Source organism: Hylobates moloch, unplaced genomic scaffold (assembly GCF_009828535.3).
Source record: "Hylobates moloch isolate HMO894 unplaced genomic scaffold, HMol_V3 SCAFFOLD_15, whole genome shotgun sequence".
Classification (NCBI taxonomy): Eukaryota; Metazoa; Chordata; class Mammalia; order Primates; family Hylobatidae; genus Hylobates; species Hylobates moloch.
In genome coordinates, this window is record NW_026652290.1 from 31,564,006 (window position 1) to 31,576,057 (window position 12,052).

Sequence of the window (12,052 nt, forward strand, 5' to 3'; positions counted from 1 at the left end):
CCCTGCATGGTGGAGCCTCTGTCCTGCAGAAGATCAGACAGAGGTGACAGGAACTTGGGCTCAGATGAGGAGTGGGGGCAGGAGGAAGTGGGTTTGGAGAATGGCTGTAGAGAGGGTGGGAATGGCATGGAGGAAGACAGCCTCAGGAGAGTGAGATGATACATATGGGAGCCCCCATGGTTCAACTGATGACTCTTTGCTGTATTTTTCCAGGGCGAGAGATGGTGGGGCCCACGCTGCCCGGATACCCACCCCACATCCCCACCAGTGGACAGGGCAGCTATGCCTCCTCTGCCATCGCAGGCATGGTGGCAGGTAAGGAGAGGGCCGGCAGGAAGGGGAGCACTGCAAAGAGGAAGTATTGGAGCAAGGTGGGACACGAGGGGCAAGAGGCAGGCTGTGCCCTATTCATAGACTTCCCAAAGGGCATTGAAGGATGGACCAAAGGGGGCATCTTCTTGTAAATGCCTGGAGACGATGTCCCAGTGCAGTCCTGACTCCCTATTTAACTTGCCCCAACTCGGCCTCCTTCTTCCCAGGCCTGCTACGTTGCCCTCCATGATGAAAAGGGAGGGGCTGAGACAGGTCTGTGTTCAAATCCAAGCTCCGCCACTTCTTCCAGTGAATCAGTGAGCATAAATGGAGAGCGCTCTAAGGGCCCCAAAACACTGTGAGTGGAAGATGAACCCTACCCTCAAGCAGTGCTGGTCTCCCAGTGATTTAACTCTGATGAATCCCAGTTTGCCCATTCTGTCAAATCTGAATCTGAAGGGTATTGATGATGATGATGACGATGATGATGATGAAATATATGCTTCACATCTCTCTCTCAAGCCTGCATGGATAGGACCCAGGTTCTAGGTACTCTAAGAGTACTATAGAGGATGAAATGAGCCTGGAGTAGCTCTCCACCCTCATTTGGACTGTTCTGGAACCTGCCTGCCAGTCATTTGGGTTTCTTTGTCTGCCAGTCATCATCCAATGATGATTCAAGGTGACAAGGTCTGGACAAATAAAGATAATGGGAGTTTCCTTGGGCAAGTCTCAATTTTTTAGGAGCCATGTAGGAAAGACTTTGGGATGGATGAGACATAATTGAGCCATTTTCACTGATCAAAAAAAGACCTGGGACCTGCAGTTTCTGGAAAGAGCTCTGAACACAAGGCATCTGTGACACCCATGCCAGCCCTAGGCCAGACTCTCTGGCTCTGACCCCAGAGACTTGGCATATTTACCTAGGCCTGCTTCCCTTCCTTGCCGGCAGGAGTTAATCTTTGCCAGCCACCCACTCTGGGCACCCTATGCAGAGGCAGGTGGGCTGGGATCTCCTGGGCAGAGGGAAGGGAGGGAGAGAAAGAGGGAGGGAGAAAGGCTCTGTGCTCCCTGGGAACCTGCTGAGCTGGCACTTGTTGCTGCCTGGTTACCGTGGCGATGTGCTTAATGCAGCGTTGAAAATACAGAATACTGACTCCTCTCTCCCTCCTGGCCCCGGACTCCCTCCCTCCCTCCCTTCCTCTTCTGGAGCGTGAAATGAGATTGGTCAAGATAAAAAAGGAAAAGATTCGGTTATTTTTTTAAGAGTGTGGATAATGGGGCCTCTCAATCAAAATCCCAGGCTCCAGTCGGCTCCCCCCATTCCCCTTCCAACCCCTCCACCTTCCCCTGCCGCCTGCTTAGAGGAGGAGGAAGAAACATAAAGCACAAGGCTTTTCTCTTAATTATGAATCATTCCCTGAGGGCAGGCCCAGGGCAAGGCGTTCCTGGGGCCCAGAGTCTGACCTGTGAGGTAGCTGGAAGGCTTGGGCCTCTCATCAAAGTCCCCCAGGTTGTTTCCAGAAAGAATCCTGAGTGCGTGCTGTGAAAAAGAAAAAAAATAGCACAACTGACTGCAAGTGAAATCCACAAAGGAGGGACCTTGCCCTACACAGTTGGGCTCCCAGTGAGTTCCATGAAAATCAGTTTTAGAAAATGCAATACTATTTAAATGAATCACTTGGTTCCTAGGCATAGCATTGTGCAAATGAATTCTTAAGGAAATTTTTTTGTGGAAAAATTCTTTTTTTTTTTTTTTTTTTTTTTGAGACAGAGTCTCGCTCTGTCGCCCAGGCTGGAGTGCAGTGGCGCAGTCTCGGCTCACTGCAAGCTCCGCCTCCTGGGTTCACGCCATTCTTCTGCCTCAGCCTCTCCGAATAGCTGGGACTACAGGCGCCCCCCACCACGCCCAGCTAATTTTTTGTATTTTTAGTAGAGACAGGGTTTCACCTTGGTCTCGATCTCCTGACCTCACGATCCGCTCGCCTCGGCCTCCCAAAGTGCTGGGATTACAAGCGTGAGCCACCGCACCCGGCCTTTTGTGGAAAAATTCTATGTCCATCTCTTATCCACTGCTTGCAATCTCCCAGTTGATTGAATGGGGGATTCCTGCAATTAAAGTGAATAAACTTTCATCGAGCATCTACTACGTGCATATTAGGTACATGATAAATGCTTAAAGCAAGGCATGCCAAAGACATTCATCAATCGATTGTGAAAGGGAGGAAGTGATCACTTATTATGTACTTTTGCATGTCTAGCCATTCAAATATGTATAACTTCATTTCTAATTTTACCCTGACCATAAGACTAAGAGGCTAATACTATCCCAGTTTTATGGATAAGGAAACTGAAGCAAAAGCAAAGTGGTGTGCTCAGGGTCATAATCATACTAAGTGGCTGAGTTATGCAAACATGGATTTTTCAATTTCAAGTCTAAGGCTCTTTCCTCTACACCATGTTGCCTCCTACCATACCAGAAATAAAGACACAGGCTACAAGAGAGGAGCACAGGAAAAGGGCTAGGACAGATTTCCCTTGTCTATTCACCTTCTGTTTCTATTTTATTTTATTTTAATTTTATTTTTTGTTCTGACTCCATTAACAGTCGATTCTCAACCAGTTCTAGAGCAGAACCAGCAGCTCCAGATACATGGATCCATCCAATCGTCTATCTTTCCACTCATTCGTCTTCCCATACATTTTTCTACACATCCATGCATTTTTCCATCTATCCTTCCATCTTTCATCATCCATCCTGTCATCCTCCACCTTTCCACCAATCCTTCCATCTTTCCATCCATCTTTTTTTTTTTGGAGATAGAGTCTTGCTCTGTTGCCCAGGTTGGAGTGTAGTGGTGTGATCTTAGCTCACTGCAACCTCTGCCTCCCAGGTTCAAGCTATTCTCCTGCCTCAGCCTCCCCAGTAGTTGACGCTACAGGGACCCACCACCACACCTGGCTAATTTTTGTATTTTTAGTAGAGATGGAGTTTCACCATGTTGGCCAGGCTGGTCTCGAACTCCTGGCCTCAGGCAATCTGCCCGCCTTGGCCTCCCAAAGTGCTGGGATTACAGGTGTGAGCCACCGTGCCTGGCCCCTCCATCCATCTTTTAATTCATCTGTCTTTCCAGTTATCTATCATCCATCTTTCCATCCATCCATCTTTCCATCAATCCTTTTATTCTTCCATCCATATTCATCCATTCATCTTTTCATAGAACTATCCTTTAATCTGTCTTTCCATCTATCTTTTCATCATCCATTCTTCCACCCATCCCTCCTCTCCTATATCCATCTTTTCATCCCCTTTTCAATCTATTACTCCATTAATCTATCCGTCTTTCTATATATACATCCTTTTATCTATCCATCTTTCCATCCATCTTTTCACCCATCCATCCTTTCATGATCAATCCTTCCATCATTCACACTTTCGTTCATCCTTCCATCCTTCCATCCATTTACCACTTTTTCACTTAACAAATACTGGTTGAAGGTCTACTGTATAGGATGCTGGGGATACAGCAGTGAATAAGTCAGATTCCTTTATTCCTGGAGCTTATAACCTAATGGTGAAGACAAATGGACAATAAGTCAATGAATGAATAAACGTAATAATTTATTGTCTGTGAAGACAATAAAATGGGATGATGTAATAAAGAGCCACAGGGAGAGGAGATAACTACTTTAGATTGGGCTGTCAGGGGAGGCCTCTCTGAGAAGGTGTTCAAAGTGACCATCCAAGTGATAAACTGGGGCAGACCATCCCTGGCCCAAAGAACAGCAAGTGCAAAGGGCCTAAGGCAGGAACTAGCTTAGCATGGTAGCACATAATTGGTAGTGGCTGGGTCGAGTTTGAAAAGGCTACTCTGATTTCTAGGAAAATGAATTGTACATAGTCAAGAGAGAAGGCACAAAGACCAGTTAGGGGACAGTTGCAGTAGTTCTTGCAAGAGATGACAGTGGCTTGAGTTAGGGAATTAGCAGTGAAGGAGGAAAAAAGAGACCCTGAAAATATATTTTGGTTGCAAAGCCGGCAAACCTTGCTGGTAGATTGGCTGTTGGGATGAGAAAATAAGGGAAACAAGGATCATTTGTAGGTTTGGAGCATGGATGATGGTGGCAAGTATATATATGGGAGACCAGGAGGGGAAGTGATGTAGTAGATGGCAAGTGGAAATCAAGAGTTTTTTGGGCCATGTTAGGATTGAGATGCCTACTAAATGCCCAGTTTTAATAAGTTAGCAGGTACATCATGTATGTCTGAAGCCAGGAAAGAATCCTGACTAGAGTATGAATTTCAGCCGTTGCACAAAGCTGTCATTTAATGACAAGACTACTAGAAACCAAGCCTGGGGTTCTTCAACAATTTAGAGCTCTAACAGAGAAGGAACAGCAAGGAGAATGAGTAGGAAAGACAACTGAGTTACAAAGCAAACAGAAGACTGGGCGTCACAAACCCAAAGGCATGGAGACAGGGATGAGCTAAAAGGTCAAGGGAATTGTGGATATAGAAGTGACCATTGGTATGATGGAGTTAGAGACTGTGGGGACTTGAGGGGATCAGAGTTGGCCTGATAGGAAGGGATAAGAAGGTGAAGGCGGAGACCATGGGACAGAGAAAGGCACTGGTAGCTAGAGAGGAATGTGGGGATAGGAAGGGGATTTTTTAAAGACAGAAGATAGCAGAATATGTTTGCAGGGTGAAGGGAGAGACTGATGAAACAGAAAATGGGATCATTGGAGCTGCCAAATCCTTGGAAAGGTGAGTAGGGTGGGATGCAGAGCAAAGAGGCAGGGTTGACCTTTCATCGGGGCAGAGACGTTTCATCTGCTGTGACTGCAAGCAGGTAGGCACATCTGATGACGGAAAGATGCCACACCCAGGTGTGTACCACCTACTGAGCTCCATCCCCTGCCCCAGGTTCCATGTGACTGAGGTACTTGGTAAATGGTAGTTAAATGCATAAATAAGTGAGTGAGTGAGTGAATGCATGAATGAGTGACAAAATGAGAGGGTAAACACATCATGTTTTCCACCTCTCTCCCTTGTCCTTTAGAGCTCGCTGTGTTTGCCATTGGGTAGGGTGTGGTAAAAGGTGCAAGGGCCCTTGCTATGTGGCCAATAGAGAATCGGCTGAAACCCGGGAGACCTGGGCTAAAAAGGGGGCAGTTGGGACTGGGAGATTCAAGAGAGAGCACCAGTGTGGAAGGACAGGGCCAGGGTTCTAGTTCAGGCTTTCACTGAACATGTGGCCTTGGCCAAATGTCTTTACTTCCCTATGTAACAGCTGTGTTATCTGTTAAATAGATGTTTAGAGTAGATTATTTCTTAGTTTTTCATCTGTTAAATAGATGTTTAGGTTAGATTATTTCTTAGGGCTTTTTTTTCTTTGCTTTTTTACTTCTTTACCCCCTTCCTTTTTTTACCCATGTTTTTTGCTTGATTTACATTAGACTTAGTCTCTGCCCCAAAGCAACTTTCTTACTGTGTTCTTAGTCCGTCATTGCCTTCCTAGACAAGGAAAGGATCCAGTAGCCTTTCTCTGCTTTAGGCTTCTCCTCTTCATCTCTCTTCTTCCTGTATAAATGCCTACTTGTCTGGCAATAAAGCAGCTCCCACTGACCCCAACCCAGGCCTTAAGACTGGTTGGATGACTGATTTAAGCCTCCATTGAGCTTTATTTTCGTACCTGTTTAATGGGAAAATAATAAAAGCTTACATTTATTGAGCACTCCCTATATATTTGAAGCATGGTGCTAAGCATTTAATACATATTTTCTCATTTAATTCTCATTAAACAAAATGAGATAGGGATAATTATTTGGCCCATTTTACAGATGAAGAAACCAAGGTTCACCTGTAAGTCACTCACTCAGAGAGGCTAAGTGACTTGTCCAAGGTTACATAACCAGGAAATGGGAAGTAAGCATTTGACTCTAGACAGGTCAGCTCCAGAGTCAGGGAGTTTCGAGCAACCCCTCCAGACAGTCTGGGGAAGGAGACTCAGAACCACGTAGCTCACAATCATAGGTGAGTTTCTGAAAGGCTGGGTGGACATTCATTGAGTTTCAGGGTTTTCAGGAATCTAGCTTTGTAAATGGAATTACCGCATAAGTGAATAAAGGCATTATCTGCAATTTAGAGTCAAGAGCCCTAAGGTCGAGTTCTACTCTGACATTTAACAACGATGTGATTTGAGGCAAACTACTTAATCATGCTGCACTCCAGTTTCCTTTTCTATAAATTGGTAGTATCCATGAGTACCTAACAGGGTAGTCTTGAGAATTAAAGATCATAATGTGTGGGAAAGTGCTTTACAAACTTAAAGCTCTTTACCAAGCACCGGTAGTAGCTGTGGTGATCAGCTTGACTTTGTTTTTGTTATGTAAGGGAATTCTTAAGTAATTTCTTCAGTAAATCCTTTGGAAAAGTCAAGAATCCATTAACAGAAGGAGGTGATCTGATTTACTTTGTGTAAATTTATACGTTGAGTTTGCTTAAAGTGGCTGACTCAGGATGGAACAACAAACTACTCCAAGTCCCAGGATGCAGCTTCCTGGGAGGTGTGTGCCCTCTGGGGCTCTCCCTCCTCTCCCATCCTTAACCTTCACACCTCCCCTCAGCCCCCCATGCACACAAACACACACACTCATACCTAGGGAGGCTAAAAGGTTCATATATATGGATTTCCTCTTTGGCCCCTAACCCCATACCCCTGTGTGGGGCTCTCCCAGAAGAGCCCTTCTCCAGAAGGTCCAGGCAGCAGAAGGAGCAGTTAGTCCCTGGGCCCTAGAGTCACAGCACAGTTTCCGAGCTCCACCAAACCCTCCAGCTCTGGGAGCCTCCGCAGATCCCAGAGGCTCAGTTTCTTCATCTGAAAAATGGGGGTAGTTATAACATCTACCTTCTGGGCCTCCTGGGAGGGCTGTAGTTATGTCAAGCCAGTGCCTCCAGTACCTACGGAAAAGGATACTGCCCCAAATTATCCAGACCGATGGGTTCCAAAAGGGATGACAGAGGGACCTTCTGAGCTCCACTATCCCTGCCATGCCTCCAACTGTCTCCCCCACCATTCCTGAGCTTGTCCATTGCCAGCCCTGCAGACCTCCCCACACCCCACCCCTGCATTGATGCCCTTCACCTCACAGGCCTCTCCCCTGTGTGCCTCCAACAGGAAGTGAATACTCTGGCAACGCCTATGGCCACACCCCCTACTCCTCCTACAGCGAGGCCTGGCGCTTCCCCAACTCCAGCTTGCTGAGTAAGTCCCTGGGGCCGCCCAGGCCTCTGCTGGGCAGGATGGATGGAGTGGTAGGGGGCAAGCGTGGGTCAAAGGTTACCTGAAAGCTGGGAGGCCTCAGATTATACAAAGGGCCTGGGAAATGGTGCTGTCTGTAATGGAAGAAGGCAGCAGGAGGGCAGTGTACCTGGTTGTTTGGGGAAAGAGGGCAGAAGTCCAGAGGCTTCCAGGCATTCGTTTCCCTCCTGCTTCTCAAGCCCGTGTCTTTTAAATCTTTGTTTTGTGTAAGATTCAGGGCTCAGGCCTTGAAGGGGAGGACAGGGGAGGACTTGAGAAAAGCCTAAGAGAGTACCTCCTGCCTCCATGGCTTACAGTCCCACAGTGCAGACACTGACGCAGGGCACCCCGCCAGAATGCAACTGCCCTCCTTCCTGGGAGCCGATTTCAAGAATGCCATCCTGTTGCCCCCATTAACCATCTAAGTGGCTCAGAAATACTCATGATTCAGCACCAAACCCTTACACAGAAATCCTTTGTTCCACCACATGCCCCATATTTAGCCTGAGATGCAGACAGTATTCAGGGACGAGGTCCAGAGAGTGAGCTTCAGCGAGCTTCCAGGCTTCTCTTCACCCCTCTCTTGTCCTGGGGTCCCGAACTGGGAAGAGAAGCTTTTCAGCAAAGCAAAACTCCACCAATGGGGGGACTTGAGGGATCCCACTAGAGCCTCCCTGAGTGGTGGCCTTGGGGGTATCAGAGCAAACTGGAGCCAGACAGAAGCAGTGATCCAAGGATGGCCGACCCCACAGGCACCGTTGCAGGCTAGGAACCATCCATTCCCCAAGACCCCCTCTCCTCCCATTACCTCCTTGTATTCCAGAAATAACTTGAAAGGTGGCAGACCTGGGCCCTGTTTGCCAGATGAGTTCAACTCCAACCCACCTTTCCGTTCAATTTAGCCAGAAAAGATGAGGGCAGTGAGACATGCCAGGGTTCAGGCACCTTCCCACTGGGCCTCCCCAGGCTGCCCATCCTGCAGGTGTGCAGAGCCTCACCTTAAGGGCCATCAAGCCCAGATCGGCTTTGACCCCTCAGCAGTCTAATCTCCCTGGGTCTTAAGGGAGAAGACTCTCTGTCCTGGCACTGTTTGGGCAAGGCTAGGGAGGATCCCGATGACCTCTCAGTGTACTTGATTCTTTGGGGTTCCACATGCAATTGTTTTCTATTGCCCTCTCCCTGCACCGAGGGTGTTGAAGGTCAAAGCAGCCACAGGGGGAAGGGGCAAGAAGCCACTGTTCTCATTCTGGCCAGAAACTCAAAGGTGAGGCCAGAGAAGGAGGAAATAGGGCTGGAGAGGAGTTAATCTTTGATGATCAGATAGGCCAGAGAAATTAATGATTAACTTGTGTTGTCTTAAAGGTCAGCAGATGCAGGGAAGGCTATGGTGCAATTTTCCTTTCTGACCAGCAGTGTTGTTGCTATTTTTTTTTAATGTGTCCAGGTTCCCCATATTATTACAGTTCCACATCAAGACCGAGCGCACCGCCCACCACTGCCACGGCCTTTGACCATCTGTAGTTGCCATGGGGACAGTGGGAGCGACTGAGCAACAGGAGGACTCGGCCTGGGACAGGCCCCAGAGAGTCACACAAAGGAATCTTTATTTATTACATGAAAAATAACCACAAGTCCAGCATTGCAGCACACTCGCTGTGTGGTTAATTTAATGAACCATGAAAGACAGGATGACCTTGGAGAAGGCCAAACTGTCCTCCGAGACTCCTTAATGAGGGGCAGGAGTCCCAGGGAAAGAGAACCATGCCATGCTGAAAAAGACAAAATTGAAGAAGAAATGTAGCCCCCAGCCGGTACCCACCAAAGGAGAGAAGAAGGAATAGCCGAGGAACTTGGGGGGATGGCAAATGGTTCCTGCCTGGGCCCAAGGGGTGCACAGGACACCTCCATGGCTCCATTATTAACACAACTCTAGCAATTATGGACCATAAGCACTTCCCTCCAGCCCTCAAGTCACAGCCTGGTGCCGAGGCTCTCCTCACCAGCCACCCAGGGAGTCACCTCCCTCAGCCTCCCGCCTGCCCCACACGGAGGCTCTAGCTGTCCTCTTTCTCCACTCCATTTGCTTGGCTCTTTCTATACCTGCCTCTTGGGCATGGGCTGAGGGCTGGGGCGAGTCCCTCAAAAATTCCACCAGGCTGTCAGCTGACCTCTTTTGCCTGCTGCTGTGAAGGACAGCACCACCCCAGGTCCTCCTGCAGTGGGGCATCCCCTTGGCAGCTGCCGTCAGCCAGATCAGCCCCAGGCAGCTTAAAACAGACATTCCACAGGACCTGGGCCCCTGGGAGGTGAGGTGTGGTGTGCGGCTTCACCCAGGGCAGAGCAAGGCAGAATCGCAGGAAACCTGCTTCCTCTTCCTGACAGCTCCTGCCAAGCCAAATGTGCTTCCTGCAGCTCACGCCCACCAGCTACTGAAGAGACCCAAGGCACCCTCTGAAGCCAGCGATAGAGGGTCCCTCTCTGCTCCCCAGCAGCTCCTGCCCCCAAGGCCTGACTGTATATACTGTAAATGAAACTTTGTTTGGGTCGAGCTTCCTTCTTTCCACCCCCAGACTTTGGCCTCTGAGTGAAATGTCTCTTTTTGCCATGTGGGGCTTCTCTCCTTGATGCTTCTTTCTTTTTTTAAAGATAACCTGCCATTACCACATGACTCAATAAACCATTGCTCTTCATCTCAGGCTTTGGGGTTGGCTGGGGAAGGAGGCACCTCGGGGCTGGGCTTTCTCCCAAGAACATCAGAGCTAAGTAGCCGACAAACTCACTTTGGGGCCGTGGGTTGGAAGGGACCATCTGATGCCGCAGAGCTCTGGCTTGGCCTTCTCCCTCTGCCTTTAATTCATGTTGAACGCTGGGTACCTCACTCATCCCAAGTTCTTCAACACTGAGCAAATGCAAGGATAGCACAGTATTGAGCCAACCATAGACTCCCCACAAGGAGTTGCTGTTGTTATTAACAGGAAGCCAGAGAATCAGCAGGGTGGGTTAGTGAAGGATCCGGGAATAGCTATGACTGGAGCCTGCATAAACAGCTCTGAAGGGAGAGAGAAGACTGGGCTCTCTTGTGTGCCAGGCACAGTATGGAGGGCTTCATATAAGTTAAGTTGAAATTAGCCCTGTTTTACATACAGCCTCATTTTACATATGAGGAAACTGAGGCTTTGAAAAAAATGAGATGTCTTGCCCAAGATGAGAAGTAGTAGATTCAACCAAGTCCTCTTACTCTAAGCCCAACACTTTTACCCAAAACCCCAGAGTCCTCATCAGGGATGCCAGACGGGTTCTAGACCCAGTGGAGGTTCTGGAGCTGCCACTGGGGATTTAATTTCTTTTGATTTGCTAAAGATTTGACCTGACTGAATGGAGAGGTAGAGTGTGGTGGGGCCAGGACAAGGTGAGGGAGGCTGTAGAGACTTAGGACTTTAGGCCAACCACCTCCAGGAAATTTGGGAAATGCAATGTGACAGCTCAGGCTCTGCACTCCAGGGGGCTGTCTGGTGTCCACATGGACCTTCTCCATGTGAGACGCAGCTGGAACAAGGGGGCAGGGGCCTGCAGCTGGGATGCCCAGGTGAATGTGGACAGCTGGACAGACAACACTGGGATTGAGTCAGATGGAAAGGGCCCAAGGACTCCAGGGCTGGGAGGACAGAGGCTGGGAGAGAAGGCTCTTACCTCCTTAGGCCCCCCAAAGAGAGGTTAGGGATGCTGCCATGGATGGCATGGCAGGGGGAACCCTCCCTGGAAGAAAATCCACCTCTTCTGAGGGGATCTGAGATGCAGCTGTTTTTTCAATGGCAGAACTTCCCTCTGCAGCACGACTCCAAATCCATGACATCTGAGAGTCTTCTTGACCTCAAACCTCTGGGATCCCGAGTGCTCCCTACCCAAGAATCACTTTGAGCACAGCATCCCAAGGAGCCCGTAGAGTGATCCCTTGCATTCACAGCCACAGCCCCTCTGGGGACACTCTGTACCCCCGGCAGACCCTTTCCAACTCACAACCAATAAAGGGGCTTGGGCTGTGCTTTGGCTAAGGTGACAATGGTTTAAAACTCACCTTTCTTTCCCAGAGGTGAGCTGGGCTTGCCAGGAACCTCTGCTCAGAGCTGGTGTTTGGTGACTGTGGGATGTGTTCCCCATGTAGTGGGCCTTGGCTAGTACCTATCCAATATTCTGCCCATGGTCAAACCATGGGTCCCCTTTTTGGGCTCAGAAAATAGGGCCATTTATGTATTGGGCGAAAGAAAGACAATTTGAAGTGCCCTAGCATTTGGGGTGGTGTTGGGAGAAGTCAGGCTGGCACACGGGGGGACACAGTGAAGAAGGGTGTGCTGACAACGACAGGGAGGACACATAGGGGGCTTTGGTGGTTGGCCGAGGGGCCACTTTCACCTGGGGGAGGGAGGGCGGCATCTGTG

General features: G+C 48.9%; 1 protein-coding gene across 1 annotated transcript in view; it reads left to right on the forward strand.

Moving 5' to 3' along the window:
- PAX8 (paired box 8) overlaps window positions 1–11,673 on the forward strand; it is a 62,567-nt gene extending 50,894 nt beyond the window's left edge. The window contains exons 10-12 of the mRNA XM_032177361.2: window positions 214–315; window positions 7,494–7,580; window positions 9,061–11,673. Coding sequence (XP_032033252.1) covers window positions 214–315; window positions 7,494–7,580; window positions 9,061–9,137 — 266 coding nt within the window. The 3' untranslated portion in view covers window positions 9,138–11,673. The remainder of the gene's footprint in view (window positions 1–213; window positions 316–7,493; window positions 7,581–9,060) is intronic.
- The last annotated feature ends 379 nt before the right edge of the window (window positions 11,674–12,052 follow it).